Source organism: Macrobrachium rosenbergii, chromosome 25 (assembly GCF_040412425.1).
Source record: "Macrobrachium rosenbergii isolate ZJJX-2024 chromosome 25, ASM4041242v1, whole genome shotgun sequence".
Taxonomy (NCBI): Eukaryota; Metazoa; Arthropoda; class Malacostraca; order Decapoda; family Palaemonidae; genus Macrobrachium; species Macrobrachium rosenbergii.
Window position 1 is genome coordinate 49,330,306 of NC_089765.1, and position 25,000 is coordinate 49,355,305.

The following is a 25,000-nucleotide window of genomic DNA, read 5'->3' on the forward strand; positions in this document are numbered from 1 at the left end:
CCTCCCTATTCACCCGATCTTGCTCCCTGTGACTTCTTTTTGTTCCCCCGAATGAAGAAAGCCCTCAAAGGAAACCGTTTTGCAGACGTTGAAGAGGTTCAGAAGAAAACGACGGAGTCATTAAAAGCCATAACTTCACAAGAGTTCCAGAATTGCTTTCAACAGTGGAAAACACGTCTGGATAAGTGCATTGCTTCAAATGGAGAATACTTTGAAGGTGATAAGACTGTAAACATGTAACAATAACTGAATAAAATTCTATGACACAATTCCGGTTACTTTTGGGTCCTCAGATATATATATATATATATATATATATATATATATATATATATATATATATATATATATATATATATATATATATATATATATATATATATATATATATATATATATATATATATATATATATATATATATATATATATATATATATATATATATATATATATATATATATATTTTCATGATGTTGCCTTGTAATACGTATATCCTCCTATAATTTTGACATATTTACTTTTTTCCATGTGTTATGTTTAATGATAATGGTTGTTAAAGTGTCATATTTAGTTTGGCATCAGATCTCAAAAGAGCTAATGATTACTTGATAGCGTAATTTAGAATTGTTATTATAATTTTAATAGTAACGTAATTTAGAACGAATATCTTTTTTAATAAAAGCGTAGTATGTGAACACGTGTGTGTGTCCACCAAGGCTTGTTTCATTTCAGTTGTCATCAATTCAGATAAGAGGGAGCGCTTTGTTTTGGGTTAATGATGACAGCTTTTGAAAACAAACGCCGATTCGTCCCATACGGGCTCAAGACGAGTGATTTCATGTTGTTACATGCGTTGTTTGAGTCACGTTCGCCACTTTGAGAGAAAGAATACGTGTCCTGATCAATTACGTCATGTTTTTAAGATTGCATTCAAAACGTTTTGCTGGGATGACGTAACTTTCTTCTAGAAGCTTCTCCATTGTATCTCGCACCCAAAACGCTTTAATGACGTCACTTCCCTGCTTCTAGAACTTTTGTATCTCGTACCCAAAATGCTTTAATGACATCATGTAATTGTTTCACGTGTTACTGAATCCTAAAATTTGTTTCATTCTGATTTCTGAGACCAGTTGAATTGGTACCCTCTCTCTCTCTCTCTCTCATTCCTAATTACGAAGAGATTACTTTTAACGTAATTTTTTGTGGTCACTTTTAACATTAACTTTTGAGATCTGGATTTAGCAAAGTTATTTAGTTTGTAACGGCGCCTGGTAAAAAAGTGTGTATTGTGTAACGCAGCTGCAGCAAGTGATTTACAGAGGTTTTCACAAGTTTGTGTAAGGTAACGTGAATTTTACTTATAATACCATGGTATGATAAGTTAGGAAGTTATGGTATGATAAGTTAGGAAATTTTGAACAAGTGAACTCATTATTGATAAATCTTGTGTATTTTTGTGTGTTTTTCTATTTACAATCTCTTTATATTTTCACATTTTTTTGTTTGTGATGTAACATTTATTTACATAGCATTGTAAATATTTCTTGTAATTTAACATTGCATACTTAATTTAACATTGCATACTTAATTTAACATTGCATACTTGATTTCATTTATTGAGATTTTCTTTTAAATCTTGAGTAATTTTGATAGTTTAAACTTTGCTTGATTAATTTAAATTCTGATAAAGTTTTTGTGAATTAATTTTGTTTCATAATTTAATTCAAGAATTGATTAAGTATTGTGTTATTTTCGAGTAATAGTAAATTTTTCAAATTGTGAATTCTAATTAATTGTGAATTCTAATTATAAACTTTGAATTTGAAAATAAATTTTTGTATTTAACATTTTTAGAAAAACAGTGTTTCATTTATTGACCATCAGTGAATAGGATTGATTGTGTGTGCATAAGGCAAAGTGATAAACATGTTTTGTTCTTTTAGTTTTGCTAAAGTGAATTAAGACCAGGGAAACAGTTAGAGTTTTTTGATGGAGTGATGCCCTACTACTCTAGAATATTTCTAGTTTAATTTTTGATACCTCACACATATTCTGATAGACTTAGTTTGATTTTTCAAGTGATTGATAAATAAGTTTTTTCTTAGGGATCACTGTTACCTTTAGAGTACTCAGTCGTAACAATTAATGTTATGAGAGTTCAGGTATCTGGCTGAAGTGAGGTATATTTTGAATCTTGAGATTAGTTGTGTTATAACCAGGTACTTGATACGCATCGTGACATTATATATATATATATATATATATATATATATATATATATATATATATATATATATATATATATATATATATATATATATATATATATATATATATATATATATATATATATATATATATATATATATATATATATATATATATATATATATATATATATATATATATATATATATATATATATATATATATATATATATATATATATATATATATATATATATATATATATATATATATATATATATATGTATATATATATATATATGTATATATATATATATATATATATATATATATATATATATATATATATATATATATATATATATATATATATATATATATATATATATATATATATATATATATATATACATAACTATTATCACATTTGTACGTGATTCATTTATCACACATTACCACAGGTGAAAAAATAAGAAATGGGGTGTAGGTCCTGACTGGCTTCGACTTTATTTCCAAGCCATTGACGAAGGACTGATACAGAGTATAAGAGGTCACAAATATATATACTACAGAAACAGTACTGACGAACATACACAACCGTTAGAGACTACATATCCACCCACAGGCCGGTGTCAAGGTAGGAGTGACCTTCAAAACTCATTTGGCTAAAAATCACAATATATTCTCAGGGGACAACACTGATAAACATACCGACCATAGGCGACCTCAGATCCACACCTGACAGGTGTCAGGCAGGCGGAGTGTGGAAATTCATTAGCACTACTGCCCCCTACTGTGTTTACAAATATGATAATCCTATTTTCATACATTTCTACTTCCTACCTTAAAATTTAAACAATTTACAAATTTCTTTTAATATTAAAGGATCAAGTTCATACATCCCTTGACTGATATTCATATTATGGTTGTAACTTTCTTTTATAAAGCTAGACTCAATGATATTCCTTTCCAGTGCATTATTAGAATATACGATCCTTTTTGACCCTTCCCAGTTGACAGCATGATTGTTCTCACTAACATGTACAAAAATACCACTGTGCCCCTGTGCATATCTCACACATTTCTTATGCTGTTCAATTCTTTTTTCCAGTGCTTTCACTGTTTGGCCAATAAAAAAGCTGTCACAAGACTTACATGGAATTTTATATACACACCCTTTGGTATTGTCAGGGGAGTTCTTGATAAGTACATTTTTCATTATTTTATTGTTCCTAAATACGACATTAACGCCAGGATTCTTAAGAAGATGTGGGATATCTTTCATATTATTATTATAAAGGCCAGAATAGGCAATTTTTTGTGTTGTAGGTTCTTTTGTTTTGATACATAGTCTTTTTTTGCAGCTTAAAATGCACTATTTTTAATATCCTGACAGTGTATTAAACAGTGCATTTGAAGCTGCAAAAAAGACTATGTATCAAAACCAAAAAGAACCTTACAACACAAAAAATTTGCCTGTTCTGCCTTATAATAATAATATGAAAGATATCCCCCATCTTCTTAAGAATTTCGGTGTTAATGTTGCATTTAAGAACAATAAAACAATGAAAAATGTACTTATCAAGAACTCCCCTGAGTCCTGTACCAGGAGAAGGTCATAGCCTCCAGGAAGATAATTTGCTACTGCGAGTGTGCAGAGATTGGTTCTGTGGGCCCTGGTGACTCAAACGAGCTGTTAGGTGAATCAGTTTTACCTGATTAATACTCACGATGGTGGCGAGTCTATGTTTTTTTTTTTTTCATTTAAGTTCCATGAGGGACTTTGTCTTCCCTAATCAGGGGGACTTGCATGGCAGTGTCTTCAAATGCCTTGGCCTAGCTGGAGTGCCTTGAGATTGGTGATTGGTAACCACCAGTGCAATGGCGGGTGCAGCTGCTTTGCTAGGGCAATTCTTCCAGAGTGCCTATAAACTTTACATGCAGTGCAATCAAATCTTACCAAAGTTCTTTTTAGGAGTGGGTGAAGGTTTAGGATGTTGCCTGGATTGATCAGGGGGTGGCATTGCAGCAGCTCCTCCCTTAGATCAGCACTGGGATTCCAAGTGCCCCTTCCTTTTGCACTGAGTACAAATAGGAATTTTAGAAAGGGCCCATTCTTTGGTTGGGCTTGCAATGAGGTGTGAATTGATGGGATGATTTTCCAATCCAGGGAACTGGCGTAAGGATGATATGTGTCCCAGTCATCTGCTAAGTGGCAGCACTCGTCGAGGGTCTTGGGACATTTCTCATATGTGTGTGTGGCTAAGGAGCTTGGAGCATAGTATGCGCTTCAAGAGTTCCTCAAACGTTGTGATGTCGAGGGCTTCCAGCCAATGCTTGACAGCCTGAGTCTTGTGATAGGCCCAATCTGTCCAAGTTTGACCTGCTTCCTTTGGTTGGTCACGCCAACATTGTCTCCAGCGTTCACGGGTAATTTCATAGGCATTGAGGACAGCCTTCCTGACCTCTTCGAGGTCCCCTGAGCACCATCGGTTAAGGAGTGGAGAGTCACTAGGCCCTTGCCATTCATGTGTTTGCCAAGGATCAAGGAGATCTCTGCTGAGGTAGGCTCGAAATTGGTGAAGACACATTCCATTTTTTCGAGCCAAGCCTCAGGTTTGGTGCCATTCCACTTTGGAATTAGTGAGCTTATGCTGTTGAGGGCAGATTGTGGAGTGGCTGGAGTAGGATGTTCGGCCCTATGTTGGGCAAGTGCCATGGCACTCTCCTGGCGAGACTTTTCAAGCGCTAGTTCATGGATGCATTGGCTTTCCTTTTCTTGTCTTTCTAATTCAGCAAGAGCTCTTTTCTCCTAAGCCAAAGCTAGTTTGAACTGTCTTTGCTTTTCTGCCTCTGCTTCTTTCTCCTTCCTTTCTTCTTCTCTTTTCTGAGCTCTCTCCCTCTTAGCGGCAGCTACTTGTTCTTGGACCCACGTGTTCAGTTGCTCCCCCCGAGGTTCCACCCTTTCCCGATTTCCAGGAAGGCTCTGTAGTCATCAGCAGACAAGCTGCTGCGATTTTTGTGGGCCTAAGGTACCAAGCAAGGTGAATAGTAGGTCGGTGTTCAACCATGCAAGCAATTGCGCAGACTGGAAATTGGCATTCTGCTTTTGGCAAGGTGTGGTTATTCAATGGTGTGGGCCAGTGGGTGGCACAACTAGTAAATGGGAATGCTCCCTTGGTGAGGTGGCACTGGCACTGTGTGGTTATGCAATGCTGCGAGCCAGTGGGTGACACCACTAGTAAATGGAAATGCTCCCTTGGTGAGGTGGCAATGGCACAAAGTGTGAGATCATTCTCGGAGAACTGGTGGGTGGCCCTGGGTCAGATGCTAATTGTAGCAATTTGGACAAGAGCCTACAAATACTGGACAGTGCTCCCTACTAAAAGGGTGGCACTGGGAGCGTTTCTTGCAGCGAGAGGGTGGCACTCAAGGGCCCAAATGGGTTTCCTAAAACACAAGTAAGGTGAAGGATACACTGGTGGCACTTGGTGCCAAGAGGTACAGGTGCAGTTATGTTATGGAACACAGTTATTGGTGGTGGCGCTTATGTTATGGTTGTGGTAACACGGTGCAAACTTAGCAATAAGCGCAAAATCTGCAGGCACTCTGTGCAGTAAACCATTGGTGAAGTTAGGTGAAATACGAGAAACTTTTGTGCAGCACAGAAAGTGCTCTGTAGTTAATGTATAAACGACAATCGCTCTTTTGCTGAGTGCAGAGGTGCTGTTCCAAAGAATGGGTTTAATTGTTCAAGAGAATGGTTCTGGTTTGTTCCAAAGAACAATAAATTTGTTCCAAAGAACGGGAAGTTGTTCCAAAGAATGGTAATTTATTCCAAAGAATGGTAATTTGTTCCAAAGAAAGGAAATTTGTTCCAAAGAACGGTAATTTGTTCCGGAGAACGGTAATTTGTTCTGATGAATGGCAGGTTTCTTCTGAAGAATGGTAATTTGTTCTGAAGAACGGTAATTTGTTCTGAAGAACGACGATTTGTTCCAAAGAACGGTAAATTGTTCTGAAGAACGTTAATTGATTATGTGGTTGCAAAGAACTGTTAAGACACTGAGAAAATGGTATACATGTGGGGAGTGAGTTCAATGACTGGATTTACGGCACTCGGGGGTTGCAGATTTGTAAAAATGTGCTCTCGATACACAATATTCAAAGAACTTGGACGTGGACAGTACCACTGAAGTAAAAAGCATGTGAATGTTGTATTTAATGAAGTATAAGCAAGAATGGGTTTTTGCGAGGATCCCGTATTTAGTTTCAGCAGACCAGACTTATAGTATTTAATTACTTATACTTGTAGATTAGGTTTGGTTTTCTTTTACTCAGGGCAAATAGTAAAGCTATAGTTTGTACAGTCACTCAAAAATGTTTCGCAACATGTTCCAGAAGTTTTTAAAAAGTTCACCTGACAATAATTTATTTGTTTTATATATACAAGGGTATGTGCTTTTCTTATTCGATTTTGTTTATTCATAATACAGTTAACAGTAAAAAAAAGAATGGTGAGTGAAAAATCCGTATTATGAAAAATAACGGAACATTTTGAAAATTTCGCTCATAATGGTAGGGTAAAAGAGTCAAATAAAAAACTATAATTAGTCATCCATTCAAGCCTTGTGGGAGTAAATTCAGATTTTCTTCTTCATTGATAAATATGAGGTAACACCCAATGGATACTTGGTGGCAGAGAGAGAGAGAGAGAGAGAGAGAGAGAGAGAGAATAAGTGATTAAATAAAAGAATTACAATAATGATGAAGAGAGAAATAAAGGAGTCATAATAATTATAGAGAGAAATAAAAACAGGGTTTAAGGGAAACGAGAGGTAATATCTGTGCTTGTTTCATGTACTTATGATGGAGTTGCCAAATAGAGCCAGATGTCACTATTATAAGCTATTGTCCAAAAAGTTTTGAAGTATGTTGCAAAACATTTTTGAGTGGCCGTACTACCTAACAATGAACACAAATGTTTACGCTGATAATTATTACTTACAAGTAAGAGTTAAAATGCCTATCGTAATTGCACTGGGTGTATCATTAATGAATGAATACTCTTATTAAAGAGTGGATTCTTATTAAAGAACTGCCACGGTCAGTAAAAATGTTACTCTACTATCATAAAGTATTGACACTTTCGTAATAAAATAGCTTGCATGTGACCTCATTGAAGTTAAAATGACATCGTAAAACTTACTGTGATCGTGTTTGTGTGAGAGGGGGGATACGTCAAAGCCAGGGGGATAGCTAATGGTGGATGGCAGTTGACAGTTCGCCCAAGATGGCGGTCAGAATGAGTTACCCTGGCGAGTGCATGGTGAGACAACTTCTTCTTTTAACGTGTTTTTTTCCCATTTATATGGGGAAGCACGATGCCTTCTTTTGAAGGACTTTGATTTGGCTTTGGGGTAGACTTTGTAGTCTCGATCGGCTGCCCTCTCACAGATCAAAACAAATCAGAGACTCGGCGGGCAAGTGAGAGACCCACACCATCATCATATAACAGGGATACAAGCGCGTAACGCTGTTTACGAGATACAGAATGAATCACGACGCTGTTATGAATGAAATGATGCACGAGCGTATGCTAAATGGAATGACACTCAAAAGCACAAAATGATAATTTGCGGTGACTAGGAGTTTCAACATTTTTACTCTAATTCGTTCTACAAAGAAAAGTTAGAATTCACTGAACTGGTTGGCAGTGAGCAGAGACTTGTGCACAGTTCTTGGTCATTGCCAGGCAGCGTCACCTTGGAAGCGGAGTCGGTTGCCAGATACGACTTCCTAGCTAAGCAGCTTTCGAAAATTTCTGCTATAGAAATGGAGAGAAATTTTGCACTTTTCTTTCGAATTATCACTGTTCACCTCCTGGCTAAATTCTTGACTATAGCTAAGGTTATGCAATTTGCCAACATGCAGTAGCAATAGTCCCTAAATATTCTACCTAACTGGCAAAGCTACTACCTCAGTCAAATGAATTAACCCTGGACAGGTAGCAATGTGTCGTTTTAGACACGTGGGTTGCGCAAAGCCATTTTTTCGTTGTGAGCAGCGTCCCCTTTGAGTATGGCGACTCATTTTTCTGGAACAGCTAGTGTTTGTAGAGCTGCTACGAAGGATAGACACGCCGCACTTGTATTCCTCCACGAACACAGTATTTTCGGCGCCGAAAGTTCATTTGGTGTCCATTTCAATACTACTTTACCTTGCAAGTAAGTAAAAGTGATTTTCAATAATTTTGCAAAACTGATTGCAGCATCATTGTTATTTTGACTATAATAATAATAATTTTTGGTGAAAACATTGACAAACAATTTCTCTACATAGACCAACTGCCATTTTGGAGATTGATCATGGCCAAGACTTTTTTTTGGGATACTTTTCTAATTTTCCATTTTTTCCATTTTTTTCAGATTTTGCCATGTCAAGAAGGGATGTCGTGAAGTAGGAGGACTACGATAAGCTGCTTTTTTCCGAGGATGACGCCAGTGACGTGGAGGACCCGTCTGAGATTGTTATTGAAGCAGACACGGTGTTTGATGACCTGCACGACGTTCTCACGTGGGAGGACAAGGAGGTAGACGAAGTCACACAGGAAGACGTGGAGGCCGAGTTGGAAGGTGTCACACCCCAGGAGGACCAGCCTTCCACGTCGAGTGCTGTGACAGCTTCTTCCCTTTTCCTTAGCCCCTCTGAGTTACTAAGCAGGAAGAGGAGGAGGGGGCCACTACATCCTGTAGCTGGTGATGCCCTCAAGAAGTTGTCGGAAGACATCTACATAGGAAAGGACAAGACAGTGTGGCACTCAGAGCAAAACCCTGCCATGCCATCTATTTTGAGGAGTGACAACATTGAGGAGGAGGCTCCTACTACAAACAATCTATCTGCTAAGATGCCCTTGGAGGTGTTTTCTTTGTTCATGAATGACCCCTTGCTGGCAGAAGTGTGTGCACACAGTAGACAAGGTGACGTCCTTGCATGATTAAGTAAAATGCCAAGACAACTCCACCTTCAAAAACCTCCACCTTATGGAACTGAAGGCACTACTTGGCATGCTCATCATGGCAGGGGCACGCAAGGACAACCACCTCACTACAGAAGAGATGTTCTCCCCAGCATTAGGGTGCCCCTTCTACAGGAGTGCCATGAGTGAGCGATGCTTCGCATTCCTCATGAGGTCCTTACGATTTGATGATGCTGCCACAAGGACGGACAGTCTGAAGACGGACAAGTTCGCCTCTATTAGGGAAGTTTGGAATACTGTCATCCAGCACTGCATAGGCAACTACTCTCCAGGGCCTCATCTTACTGTGGATGAGCAACTGCTAGCCTTCAGGGGACGTTGCAGCTTCTGCATTTTTATTCCAAACAAACCAGCGAAGTAAGTAAATGTTTCATTCTGTGGTACTGATTCAGTAGTGACAATTCTCTGATATGTATGTTTGTAAATATTTTGTATCCTTAATTATCATTATCAATAATACTTTTTTTGTTTTATAATGTTTCAACATTTCTGTTATTTCATTATAACAAATATTTCATATTTTGACTGATAATTAATGTTAGTTTCTTTTTCATTACAAATATTTCATGTTTTGATTGATAACTAATTGTTTTTTTCCTTTTTACACATATTTCATGTTTGATTGATAACTAATGTTAGTTTTCTTCTTTTCTCTTTTCTCTTTAGGTATGGCATCAAGTTGGTAATGGCTTGTGACGCAGAATCGCACTATACGTGCAATGCAATCCCCTACTGTGGCAGTACCACTGGTGCTAACAGGGTCATATCTCAGCAGGGTCATATCGCTGGGGGAGTTTTTTAGAACAGAGTTGGTCAAGCCCTTCAGGATGGCGGGGCGTGTTGTCACCACCGACAACTGGTTTACATCCCCGCCCTTAGCCAAGAGCCTGCAGAAGTATGGGATGCACTTGGTTGCTATTATTCGTCCTAAACCCTACATGACCCTGGAGTTGCTAACATTTCCAGTGGAGGTGGGACAGTTGGCTGCTGTCTACAACTATGAACACAAAGTGACCCTGATGTGCCAATGTGCGAAGTCATCCTAGAGGATCCAGTCCACCATCAGCCCACACCTGTGGAATGTCAGAAGACGCACATCCACATGTACTATAATGCAACCAAGGGAGGAGTTGACACTTTCAACCAGCTGTGTGCCGCCATGACTTGCAGCAGGAAGACCCGTAGGTGGCCCTTGTGTGTCTTCTTTGGCCTGCTCAACATCGTGGTCAATAACCCCCTCATAATTTATGTGTAGCAACTGCAGGAAGCCAACCTGCCCCCACCACCTGAAGTACACCTGCAATACATGCTCTAATTCCTGGTAAGTGTTCCCAAATTATTATTCCTATTGTCGATTGTTTATTTTATATAATACATTACATTTAAAAACACATTTAACATAAAAATAAAAACTTTTTAGCCATTTCTCCTCTTTTCAGATTTCGCAGTTTTTGTCCTATTGGACCCTGACTAGTCTCAAAAGGGTGCTCAATCCTTCTTTCAAGTCTACCTTGCATTTCTCAAGAATTGTGGACCTCAGGAAACACGTGTGTATATATGTATGTATATCAATTTTAATACTTATTGTCAGATTTTAAACAAATAGGTTTTTTTTTTAAACTAGAGTTTTTTTTCCTACACCAGTAGAAAGAAGAGTAGTTGCTGAGTACTGTGAAAAAAAAATTGGTTCAATAGGAGCCGAGCAGTCAACGGCCAAAGTTGTTGTGTCGAAAACAACACTACCCTACCTGTCGTGTGACAGGTTTCTGACGTTACTGGTCCTTAAATTCCTAATGTCCAAGCTTGCACAGCACTTGTGAGCATGCAGTCTAAAATTTAAAATTTACAATTCCTAGCCACACATTTACAAACAACAACTGTGAAAATGGATACTTATGCTGTATAACCTCGCTCCAACTGTATTGCTCATAAATGTAAATGGAAATTTACATTAACTGGTTCATCTCACTTCACAAGTCCAATCTAGCAATGATTCATTAAGCTAATCACTGGAATCTTGCAAAATATGCTGGGACAAGGTCCCCATTTCTTACAAGTATTGGTGCAATTGCAATTCTTGCCTTGTTGGAGATGCTTCTGACTGGGAACCAATACATCGTAATACAAAAAAAAAAAAAGTTATCTGTGTGAGAATTCAATAAGGGAAGGTCTCAGGAGAGAAATTCTGGGTCTGGATTAATAACATGTATTTACAGAAATCAGAAGAATAATCACAGGGAGCTGAATATGCTAGGCTCTTGGCACTTTCAGGTTAAAATTAACAATAGACACATTTGAGAGTGCCACTCAGGTTGTAAAGTCACCGCTGAGTGAGTTTTCTATGATGAACCACCTGTTTTCTTCAATACCGCTCCTATAGGATCAGGTCAAGCAGAATTAGCCATAATTTTCCTGTATAAATATGTATCTATTACTAATTCATTTGTATCTGCTTCTTTTGCACATGTGTTAGAATGTTATGTCAATTCTTGTCAACTCACTTTTTACATTACTTGTATTTATCCATTGTAATTATTGCCAGGAGTAATTGACCTCAGGTCACCGAAATTCTATTGTATTCATCTGTGTGATGTCTGCACAGCGCTTTATAAGCAGCCTGCATTCTGAATAAAGGAGCAGTGCCTGTCCTCTTGCTCATTATTTAGCATCTCTTAAAGTGGTGACCCTGGAGTGGTTCCTGGAGCCATTAGCGGACTCATACAGCGACCTAGTCTTGGCTCCATGAACTACCCCACGCCCCTAACAGACTAAAAACAGCGCTGTAACCAGCGTTCAGGCGTGCTGGCAGTTTGGACACATACACGTAGATGTCGTAGGCCCTCTTCCCCATCAGGCGGGGCCAGATACTTCCTGACAATTGTCGACCATTCAACCAGGTGGCCTGAAGCGATGCCCATGCAGGAAGCCAACGCCAGTGCTTGCGCCGGAGCCCTCCTCTCCAGCTGGATGAACTGGTTTGGTGTCCCGGACTACATAACCACCGACACGGGCCCGGCCTTCCTGTCCGAGCTGTGGTCAGCCCTGGCACGCCTGCAGCAGACATCTCACCACACCACCACCGCCTACAACCCCGCAGCGAACAGATTGGTGGAGAGATTCCACAGGTCCCTGAAGGCGTCCCTCATGGCCCGCTGCACTGCTGAGGATTGGAAGTACCAGCTGCCTCGGATCCTCCTCGGACTGAGAACCACCCCCAGAGCCAACGACGACCCGTCCGCAGCAGAGAAAATCTACGGGGAGCCCCTCGTAGTCCCAGGCGAACTCATCACGGGAGATCATCACAACCCGTCAGTCCAGAGGCTCCGCGACATAGTCGGGAAGTTCGCTCCCTGCCAGCGGACGTATACCAATAGGTCAACAACCTTCACGCCTCTCGGCTTGTCCTCCTCCACCCACGTCTTCGTCAGGGATGATGCCGTCTGCCCCCCACTAACCAGACCCTACAGGGGGCCCTTCTGCGTGCTCGAGAGGATCACCAAAGCATTCCGCCTCGCCTTGCGCAGGAAGGACGACTGAGTGTCGGTCGACCGTCTCAAGTCCGCCTTTTTGGAGGAGACAGCAGACGGTACCATGCAGCACCCTCCTCAAGAACCACTGCCTCCGCAGCCAAGCCACCCCAAAAGGAGGTCGCGTGGCTACCCCCGAAAGCAACCAGCCGAAACCACAGCCAGCCGCTCCCGCTCACACTGCACCCCCCCGCTGACTTTGCGGAGCTGCAGCACTCTTCAACGTCCCAGCAGATACCTAGATTAATCAGACGTTACCCACATGTTGGGGGGGGGAGTATTTGTAAAGTCCCCTCTGAGCGAGTTTTCTATGATGAACCACCTGTTTTCTTCAATACCGCTCCTATAGGATCGGGTCAAGCAGAATTAGCCATAATTTTTCTGTATAAATATGTATCTATTACTAATTCATTTGTATTTGCTTCTTTTGCACATGTGTTAGAATGTTGTTATGTCAATTCTTGTCAACTCACTTTTTACATTACTTATATTTATCCATTGTAATTATTGCCGAGAATAATTGACCTCAGGTCACCGAAATTCTATTGTATTCCTCTGTCTGATGTCCACACGGCACTTTATAAGCAGCCTGCATTCTGAATAAAGTAGCAGTACCTGTCCTCCTGCTCATTATTTAGCACCTCTTAAAAGTTAATAATGAGACAAATAAAATCAGCTAGAAGGCTTGATTGATGGTTGTAGGGGCACAGCAGGATACAAATGTTCTACAGCATTCACACAACCATTCTGTAACATATGGAGAAGGAACATGGTCACTGGGTGAACTGGAAAACAGTCTAATTATTACATGAAAAGCTGAGGGCTCAAGAAGTAATGTCAGGCTATGTTCAGTTAAATTACCGACAAATTTCAGGGTCTAGCACAATGCAAGGGGAAAAGGAAAATGGAATGAGATAAGAGTAATAGATAAATGACCGAACACTCTACACTGCAGAGTACCTTCATTCCTTAAGCGAAACTCCTCAGTTGCAGAATAGAATGGCTCTCAGATGAGAGGGACCTTCTACACGTGGCACTTCAGTTAGCACTCAGATGGTAAGGTGAACAGTCAGACAAAAGAGATTGGAGTGAAATCTCAGAGGTCACGCTCAAAGGCGTGTCACTGGTTCAGTCTACTGGCTGCATCTCCCCACCGACACTGATGTCAGCCCTTACTAGACCTAGCTTTCTCGCTGGCTTCCATAGCCCCAAGCAATTCAGGTGTACTGGCTGAGGAGGGCGATTCCTGTTTATTCCTGCTTTGGGCATTTTCATGTGTCAGGCTGTGAACAGATCTTGTGTGGGAAGAAGAGGGATCAGCCAAAAAATGAGTGTCTTGGAAAAAATAGCTTAAGTTAAGTGCTTGTGGAGGCGTAATGAGGGGAAAGTGCAGACCCTAACTCATTTAATGGGCAAAATTTAATTAACAGAGAACCGTCTTAAGGCTGCTCCTTGATCTGGGTGCTATTTACCTGAGTTTTGAGTATAAAGGGATGCCAAGAATTGAATACTTGTTAAATATATATATATGGTATATATATATATATATATATATATATATATATATATATATATATATATATATATATATATATATATATATATATATATATATATATATATATATATATATATATATATATATATATATGTATATATGTATATATGTATATATATATATATATATATATATATATATATATATATATATATATATATATATATATATATATATATATATATATATATATATATATATATATATATATATATATATATATATATATATATATAAATATATATATATTATATATGCATCATACATCTTTGACGAAGTGGAAAACGATACAAACACAAGCAAAACTAACAACATCACAAAGGATATAAACTTGCTAAGTAACATTCAATGCAAGAGAAGCAAAGACTCTCATACCCGATAAGCTTCCTAAACAATAACAGCAGCAGCGGCTCTGTGGTCCTAACACACAAAAATTCTGGGAAGTCATAAGAGACAGAAATCTTTTTTCCTCTTAACGGTTATCGCCGGGGAAGGCTCTCTGCTCTCATTATCTCTTGTCTTGAGACATAATAGAGATGTGAGGAAGTTTTCTCTGGACGTGAGAGAGAGAGAGAGAGAGAGAGAGAGAGAGAGAGAGAGAGAGAGAGAGAGAAGGGTTGCTGTGTACTTCAGCACTCTTCGTCATCATATTTGTAGAGTAGTAGGATGATACTAGTAATTAACTAAGCCAGATTACATAAACAAATCAATCAATTAACTAACTGTCAGAGATGTAAGGAAGTTTTCACTGGACGTGAGAGATAAGAGAGAGAGAGAGACTGCTGTACACTATAATACTCTTCACCACTCAGAACTTTTAAGGCCATCGTATTTGTGTATCACACAAGAACGGTATTAATAATTACCTGTGCATGTTGCATAAACTAATCAGTTAATCCATTATCTGTCAGACAGAAAAGAGGGAACCCATAATTTCTATATCCTAAATTAATAAAATTAACCTTTAAAAGAGCCTCTAAATTTAAATTATCATTTTGATGGATACTGTGATATATAAATTATATTCTGGCTAAGTACAAAACAGTACTTATTAATAATGCTTATGCACTGCAGGCTTCATAATGTGAAGAACAATACAATTCTTACAACTATTTTTCCCCAAAGAAGGAGATGGCTGCAGAGGGCATCAATTCTCATTTATTCTACAATTTTTTTGGATGACCTTGCTAGCCTCTTGCCTGCTTTCTATTTCTAGTCTAACCACCACACTCGACAAACAACTAGATACTTAATTCACAGTTTAAATTAACAAATGATTTTCAAGGTAACTGGATCAAGTTGCATACCCTCTGTGGGATTGAACCCTGGTCTCTTGTGTCAGCGAGGTTGAATACAATAAGTATCGAAGGTCTCTCTCTCCTCCACACACACACACACACACACACACACACACACACACACACACACACACACACACACACACATATATATATATATATATATATATATATATATATATATATATATATATATATATATATATATATATATGTATGTATGTATGTGTATATGTAAATCTGACAGATTCGGTGCACATACATAAATTTTAGTCAAGTTCAGGAATTCTCTGGAGATTCACTTCCTTTATTCCTTCCTACGCTTCGTGATTCATAATCACATCATCAGGGAATTCTATGGAAAATCAAATGAATTAATAAAAGTAAAGAACTGCTGACACTGAATTACGTTAAAATTTTAATTATCAAAAATCTATAAAGGCTGTTCAAAATTACACACACTAGAGCACACTTAAATACATACACACAAAGCATAAAATCACGTTACGTACAAACAAATATGGTTACACAAGAGTGCATTAAAAATAGCAAAATCACAAAACACTCCAAATAAATTATAAAGAAAAAGTTTTAAAAATGTTTAATTTTAAGAAAATTTTCAAAGAATGGAGAAACAAACTAAGACAGTAATATACTTATACAAAAAGCAGAAGACACTTACCTTACAACGCAAACGACAGAACCACACTAACAATAAAAAAACATAAAAAACAACAAAACAAAAAGATCATACACCGTGCTTTAACTCTCACTTCTAGGTGGGCCCTTTTTCATGAAGAAATCCTTTTCCTGCAACAATACTTTAATTATAATTGCTTTCCAAACAAAACCTTCTATAGGATTCTTTCCAGACTACTGAACAAATCATTCAACCCTATAGCAAACATTAATGTCCCTAAACTTCCTATACACACCGTTTTCCCATTTCTACATGATGACAGCTTTAGAAGGGATTTCATTAGGATCATTCAGAAGTACTTTGGGGCCATTGACATCAAACTCATCCCAAAAAATCCAAAGACAATCGGCTCGCTTTTCAGATTTAAAGATTGGCTTTGCCCCTTGATGTTGTCTGGTGTTGTTTATGAATATACTTGCCCCAGATGTAGTCTGGGAAAATGTGTCGGATCTACCAGGCGGTTTCTCAGGGTCAGAGCTAACTCTCATAATAGTGCAGCAGATAATTGCATATTTCATAAGAATCGTTCAGATAGTGAAACAAGCATGAAATTTTGCACAAGTGCTCTTTAAAGTTCCTCTATCAGAAAAGGGCGCTGGCCACGCAAAAATTTAATATGGCGGCCAAATTCCAAGATGGCGGCCAGTATCGACAGATTTTGGCTAATTTTTCACTAGAATGGCATGTATTTGCTTCTAGCAATATGGTAAAGCTCTTCCATACTATTTCTTGTGAATATTATGTTTCTGTAGCTTCCCAGTACAGTTTACCTTTAAATATGGCGGCTATATGGCTGCCAAGAAAAGGTAGAAACAATAATTATAATGAGAAATAATGCCCGTTCAACAATTATCGTTTTAAGCATGGATCTTGGTTTCTGTGGTTTTAGATCCTAATGAGGCCATCTCTTTCGAATAACTCATCAATTTTGAAGGAAAATTAATAAATGTAAAAGAGTGTATGTCTGCACACAACCAGGGCACACTGGTGACATCACTGCTGTGTAACTCAGCATGGGGTTCAGTGCCAGCTAATCCAGCTTTACTAATCCTGTAGTCTTAGACTAGTAGTTGTAGTATAGTTTAGTTTAGTGTCCCAAATGCTTTCTAACAGCCCCAGACCAGCTATAGTTAGATAGCCGCACCTGAATAGACAGGATGTGCCAGCGTGGGAGAGCCGAGCCAAGGGTATGGGGGCTGTACATGATGGTTCATGTACTTACCCGGATGGTGTACAGATCACACGGGACTTAAATGGCACTGGATGAATGATCGGGCCAGGTGTAGGGAGACCGAACCTAGATGAATCCCATACAGGAATGTGTGCTTTGTTTAAGGTGGTAAAAGGATAACCCTCGGCCTTAATCAAAAGTGAAATCATGGCAGAATGTGATGCCAATCCAATATTGAGCAGTAGAAAAACAAACTGAGTTTGTGTTGTCTTTGTCAGAAGGACAAAAGAGGTGAGCACTTGACATCACCTCCAAGTCATCATGTCCTAGACCATGATGGGTACACAATGCTGGCAAGGAACATTCCCATGTTCAGTGAAATTAATGAAACGCCACTGATAATGGATCCAGCAAGGCTGGATGAAGGTGATGGCATAGAGGCCACTCTCAGGAAAAAATGCAGCAAAATACCATGTGAACTGTCGCTTGTTGTTTAACAACACTAAACTGGACCGCAAGAAAGCGACAATCCAATGACCAGACCAGCAACACTGAGACTAGTCGTGCAAAACTGCGCCGAACCAGTCATGACAATGAAGTTTGCATTTTCTGAGAAAGTGGCACCTGCATCTGATCTCAGACAGGCTAGTACTAAGGGCCTTGACTTGAAATTGCGTGAATGTGCAGAGATACTTAGTGATGGCAAGCTCCTTGCTAAGTTGACTGGTGGGGATGTCATTGCACAGGAGTTTAAGTATCACCATGCCTGTCTTTGTGCCCTCTACAACAGAAAAAGGTCCTACCTGAGGAGCCTTGAGAAAGACCAAGGTAGCACTGAGTCAGAATCAGATGTGTATCCACTAGTTCTGTCAGAACTGATGACATACATTGTTGAAAACAACCTTTGTTCAGATGATCCAGTCACATTTCGGCTGGCAGATATTTGCCACCTCTACCAACAACGTCTGGAACAATTAGGTGTAGAGTCACCAAGTGTAAATTCCACGAGACTCAAAGACAAACTTCTGGCAGAAATTCCAGAACTTGAGGCTCATAAATCTGGCAGAGATGTATTACTTGCATTTCAAAAGGATGTGGGAAAAGCACTTGCTCAATCATCTGATCTTTCAGAGGCAGTTATCATTGCTAAAGCAGCAAATATTCTCAGAAAGTCTATACTTGATCATCAGTCACGGTTTGATGGCACATTTTCTGAGGCTTGTGTACGAAATTCTGTGCCTCCTCTCCTGCTCCAGTTTGTAGGGATGGTTGAGCATGGGGCTGACATCAAGTCACAGTTACGATTTGGAGCATCAAAGTCAGACCAGGCCATTGCACAGCTCATGCAGTTCAACTGCTACTCCCGATACAAAGAGGGAGCAACAACTCATAGACACTCCAAAGACAGAGAAACACCATTCCCAGTCTACATGGGACTCTCAGTCTATGCCAAAACCAGGAAGAGAAACCTGGTTGAAATGCTACATCAGTATGGCCTCAGTATCTCTTATGACAGAGTACTGGAGGTCTCTGCACAGTTAGGAGATGCCACAGTTAGCAAATATGTGGAGGAGGGTGTGGTCTGTCCCCAGTACTGCGAAAAGGGTTGTTCACCACTGCAGTGATGGACAACATCGACCACAACCCATCTGCAACTACTGCCACTACCTCCTTCCATGGAACTAGCATCTCCATATTTCAGCACCCCACCAAGGAGAACACTGGACAGGAAAGACAGCAACTAAAGTTTGCACCTGAGAAAGTGAGGTCGGTGCCTGAATTGCCGGACACATTCACAAACATCTCACCAGCTTCCTTTCAAACAAAGAACCCTGTGCCACCAAACACTGCAATACCAAAGCCACCCACAGATATCTTGGGGCCACAGCTTGCACTGGAGTATCAGTGGCTAGACAAGGTCATAGTCACCCAGGAAATAGATGATGCAGTGAATCTGACGTGGTCAGCTCATCACGCTTCAATGAAGAGAAGCCCAGAATTTGAAGTAACCATAACTTCATTGCTTCCTCTCCTGCGTGATCAGGCTCATTCTGTTGCTACGATCAAACACGTGATGCAGAAAGTGCAGGATGTCACTGATTTTCTGAACCCTGGCCAGATACCCATAATCACAGCTGATCAGCCAATCTATGCCGTAGCAAAGCAGGTGCAGTGGCAGTGGCCTGATCAGTATGGCGAAGACAAGTATCTGGTAATGTTTGGTGGTCTGCACATTGAGATGGCAGCAATGACATCTCTTGGTACTCTTCTTCATGGCAGTGGTTGGACAGGAGCTCTGGTGGAGGCAGGAGTTGCTTCATCTGGAACTGCAGAATCCTTCCTGTCAGCTGCAAGTGTAACCAGGACACGGCAGATGCACCAGGTTACAGCCTCTAGTTTGTACAAACTCCTGAGGACAGCATACACTGACTACTGTGCTGAGAAAGCAAACAACAATGAGCAGGCATTAGAGTTTAAGGAGTGGTGTGACCTTCGAAGACAGCAGAGTCCACAGTTCCACTTCTGGCACATGGTGTTGTCTATGGAACTTGTGATATTCCTACTGATCAGGTCCTTCCGTGAGGCCAATTTTGTCCTCTACTGCCAGGCATTGCATGAGCTGATACCCTACTTCTTTTCCAACAATAATACAAACTATGCTCGTTGGCTGCCTATTCACCTCAGGGACATGCTTACCCTAGAGAGTTCACACCCAGAGTTGCACAAGGAGTTCAAGGCTGGCAACTTTGTTGTGCACAAGACCAGTCGCCAGTTCTCAGCAATGGCTCTTGACCAAGCTCATGAGCAGACCAATGCCTTTATAAAGGCTGATGGCGGAGCCATTGGGCTGACTGAAGATCCGTCAGCACTCAGAAGATGGATGGTGGCTGGCCCAGAGATCATCCGCTTGGTGTCTGCATATGAAACAGAGGTTCAAAGTAAGGAGTCTAATGAGCAGACAACACACCATGAACAAACACCTCATGCGCAGAAGACATTCTTGGAGAGAGTCAGCAAGCTGTCATTGGCTTTGCAACACTTGGGAAGTCCTTTTCAGGAAGAGAGCCAGGATCTGTATTCCATTGACAACAAAGACATTGCCCACCCCAGCTCAGCAGAACTTCTACAGACACACCTTGACAGAGGCCGCACTAAATTTCAGAAGTTTTCAGACTCTTTGGCAAACAATGCAGTCTCCTTCTATGAGCCAATAAAGAAGAACAGAACTGACTTCTTCAGGCAAGAAGCTGCTCCTGTAGAACAGTCAAAGCAGAAACTTCTGAAGGAGGATTGCCAGCTTTTCTCAAAGCTATTTATATCCTGTCAGAGCCGTGAATGTGATCTGCAGGAATTCTTCCAGCACGAGAATCAAACATTCCCAGCTTCCCTCAGTGAGGGTGGTAGGCTGTACACATGTCAGAAGTCTCAGCTGACCTCGGTCCTGGAGAGTCATGTTACACTAGAAGACAAAGAACCAAAGACTGATGTCCTCATTGTAGATGGATCAGCTTTGGTCCATGCCTTGCCACCAAAGAAAGGAAAGACCTTTGAGGGCTATGCACTTTGCGACTTCTTGCCTGTGATACAATCCTATAGCAGCAAGTACACATCATCACATCTTGTATTTGATGTATACAATACATCCAGCCTCAAAGCTGAGACCAGGCTCCAACGTGGTCAAGGAGGAAGGCGCAAGGTGACAGACAAGAACACAATTCCATCCAACTGGCGCAATTTCCTAAGACACGATGCCAACAAGACAGAGTTGTTCCAGTTCCTGGCAGACAAAGTTGCCCAGATGTCTGCCACAAATGTTGTCATTGCCACGAAAGGGTCTGCTGTCCTCAGCACTCATGAGGCTAGTCTTCAGGGACTGGAAAAGTGCTCTCATGAGGAAGCTGACACCCGCATCTTTCTCCATGCCAAATATGCCACAGAACATGGAGCCAAGACCATCACGGTTAAAGCAAATGACACAGATGTTCTTGTCGTTGCAGTCAGTGCTTTCTCCACTCTCCACAATCTAGGGCTAGAGAAGCTATGGGTGGCATTTGGCCAAGGCCAGAGCCTGCGCTGGATTGCTGTGCATGACCTGTGCAACTCTCTGGGCCAGGAGAAGGTGAATGGCATGCTCTTCTTCCATGCGTTCACAGGCTGTGATACAGTGTCAGCCTTCCGGAGCAAGGGCAAGAAGACCGCCTGGCAGACATGGAACATCTTTCCAGAGGCCTCCACTGTGTTCTCCAAACTGAGTCACTACCCTCTCAGAGTGGAAGAGAGTGACCTGAAGGTCCTGGAGAGGTTTGTCATACTTATGTATGAAAGATCCAGCACTGCTGGCACTGTGGATGAGGCTAGACTTGATATGTTTGCCAGAAAACAAAGGGCATATGAGGCCATTCCACCAACCAGGGAGCTCTCCTCCAACACACCAAGCGTGCTGCGTACCAGGCTGGTTGTGTGTGGGGGCAGGCCACCCAGTGTCAGCCACAGCCAGAGAACCCTGCTGAGTGGGGATGGCAAAAGTCTGGTGAAGCATGGCAAGTCCTCTGGACAACCAACTCGCCCTTAGCCAAGAGTTGCCAACAGCTTACCAAATGTGGATGCAAAGCAGGCTGTCGGGAAAGGTGCAAGTGCTACAAGCTGGGTCTTCCTGCACAGCTCTGTGCACTTGCAAATGTGAAGTCTAGATAAATATTGCCCTCTCTTCAGTAGATAATCTAGCTTGAGCATCCAATGTGTCATGCTATGCCTACCTTCTTATCCTCGAATTTTTCAAAGGTGTAGGTTGAGAGACCTATACATAGATTGGTTGCGTTTAGTCCGTATTTCTCTTCTTTTCTTTTATGGTTACAGTCTTAGACACAATGTTGTATGTGACCATACCATTACTATTTCAGTTGAAAATAGCATATTAGTTAAACTGTCTGATCACATGAATATACCATTAAATAAAAACAGCTGGTCTCTATGTCTGCTAGCGCTGTGGATAGAAAAAAACTTTTATGGCAACCATTTTGTACGCCATCTTGGTTACAATTCATTTAGTAAGGGTTTTCAATAAATGTGTGGTATGGAACATTTTTATAACCTAAAAGTCGAGGTTTAAAAAAAAAACTGGCATATTCCATCCAATAGATGCTCCCAAACCAGTGAATCTCAACATAGATGGCGGCCATTTTGAAAAATAGCCGCCATCTTGGATTTTCAGGTGGCCAGCGCCCTTTCTAAGAGAGCGTAGTCTTAGGAATGTTTGTGCCAAATTTCATGCTTGTTTCACTATCTGAACGATTTTTACAGCAATCTGCTGCACTATAAGGGGGTGAGTTATAGAACTGGAGGCCGAATGATCAATCCAGAGCCAACCTATATAAGAAATCATGCCACCAAGTACAAAACGCATATAAATTATGATGATTTTAAAGTTATTGGCCAAGCACAGAACCAACAAAAACTTCAGACACTAGAATCTTTAAATATTATACTATGGGTTCCCTCATTGAACATTCAAACTGCCTCTATTCCATTGTTTCTGTCGTAGCTCATTACTGATTGTAATTCTGATCTTTTTGTTATTTTGTTCTTTATATATTTTTCTTTTACTGTTAGTGTGATTCTGTCATTTGCGTTGTAAGGTTAGCGTCTTCTGCTTTTTGTATATTACTGTCATTAGTTTGTTTCTTCATTCTTTGAAAATTTATCATTTTTTTTTTTTTTTATTTGGAGCATTTTGTGATTTTGCTATTTTTAATGTGCTCTTGTGTAACCATATGTGTCCGTATGTAATATGATTTTATGCCATGTATGTGTGCTCTAGTGTGTGTAATTTTGAATAGTCTTTATAGATTTTAATGATTAATATTTTAATGTAGTTCAGTTTTGGCAATTCAGTACTTTTATTAATTTATTTGATTTTCCATAGAATTCCCTGATGATGTGATTATGAATCACGAAACGTAGGCAATAAAGGCAATAAAGGAAGTGTGAATCTTCAGAGTATATTCCTGTCCTATATACTATATATATATATATATATATATATATATATATATATATATATATATATATATATATATATATATATATATAATATAATAAAATGCATAAGGACAGTGCCTTTCCTGAACTGTTTTTTGATTATATATATATATATATATATATATATATATATATATATATATATATATATATATATATATATATATATATATATATATATATATATATATATATATATATATATATATATATATATATATATATATATATATATATATATATATATATATATATATATATATATATATATATATATATATATATATATATATATATATATATATATTATATATATATATATATATATATATATATATATATATATATATATATATATATATATATATATATATATATATATATATATATATATATATATATATATATATATATATATATATATATATATATATATATATATATATATGTGTGTATGTGTATATATATATATATATATATATATATATATATATATATATATATATATATATATATATATATATATATATATGTTATATATATATATATATGTGTGTGTGTGTGTGTGTGTGTGTATGTGTGTGTGGGTGTGTGTGTGTGTATCCATATGAATGTTGATCGATCCATTACTCTTACCTTGGCATCGCTGATTTTGACTGAGGGTCAAAACTCACAAGACAAGAAAATGGTAATGTAAAATTAATCTCAATTTAAAGAAAGGAGTCAGTAGAGAAATTCTAGATCTTAATTAATTACATGTATTTACATTTAATCAGAAGAGTAAATTACACAGTCATTCACGTTAGCTCTTGGCACTTAGGGTGTTAACTGACACAAGAATCAACTAACTGGAGTGCCAAACAATGAAGCAATCAATACTTAAAACTGTTAAATGACACAAGAGTTCAATAACTGGGGGTGTCAAACAATAACATGCTTGAGTACTTGATTGTTACCTGTGGACATAGTGGAGCAGACAGAAGATACAGCGGTATTTACGGCCTTTCTGTAAACGTGGAGGAAGGATATATTAACACTCAATAAAGTAGAACAAAATCTAACTTTACAAAATGAAACTGCCAAAGACTCAAGGAGGGTGACGTCAGTTTATGATCAGGCAATTTACTGATTAATTATGATGACTTATATCGACAATGAATCAATGGGTCTTAGAACCTTGAAAAAAAGGGGACGAAAATGAGAATAAGAACAAAGAATGGACTGAAGAACCTTCTACCCAGACTTTACCTTTAAACATTGAGTGGAGATTTTGTGCATCAATGTCAATAGAGCCTCTATCTTCCTGGTTTCTACTTGTACACCCAGAGAGGTCTTGGTTAAGGAGGCTTTTGGTCAGGAAAAGGAGTTTGGAGGGGGAAGCCATGAGTGGCGTGCTTCCTATAAAGTGTCCTGCCCATGACACTCGCTTGGCCTCTGATTCGGCCTTTTATGCCTTCC

General features: G+C 39.1%; 2 protein-coding genes across 8 annotated transcripts in view; one reads left to right on the forward strand and one right to left on the reverse strand.

Annotated features, from left to right (window-relative positions):
* Positions 1-25,000, reverse strand: part of LOC136852640 (CCN family member 2-like) — a 942,669-nt gene that overhangs the window by 793,889 nt on the left and 123,780 nt on the right. For 3 of the 7 annotated variants that reach the window (XM_067127580.1, XM_067127579.1, XM_067127577.1), the window contains exon 2: positions 24,499-24,548. The exons of the other annotated variants lie outside the window; for them this stretch is intronic. The gene's annotated coding sequence lies outside the window, so the exon portion shown is untranslated. The remainder of the gene's footprint in view (positions 1-24,498; positions 24,549-25,000) is intronic. 7 annotated transcript variants of the gene reach the window in all.
* Positions 9,254-10,051, forward strand: LOC136852258 (piggyBac transposable element-derived protein 4-like). Its single transcript, XM_067126711.1, has 2 exons — positions 9,254-9,606; positions 9,916-10,051. The coding sequence occupies exons 1-2, from the start codon at positions 9,254-9,256 to the stop codon at positions 10,049-10,051; spliced, it is 489 nt and encodes a 162-aa protein (XP_066982812.1).

Coding starts and splice junctions, on each gene's coding strand:
- LOC136852258 (XM_067126711.1), top strand. CDS start 9,254: ATGGAACTGAAGGCACTACTTGGCATGCTCATCATGGCAGGGGCACGC. Junction 9,607..9,915: donor ATTCCAAACAAACCAGCGAA/GTAAGTAAATGT, acceptor TTTTCTCTTTAG/GTATGGCATCAAGTTGGTAA.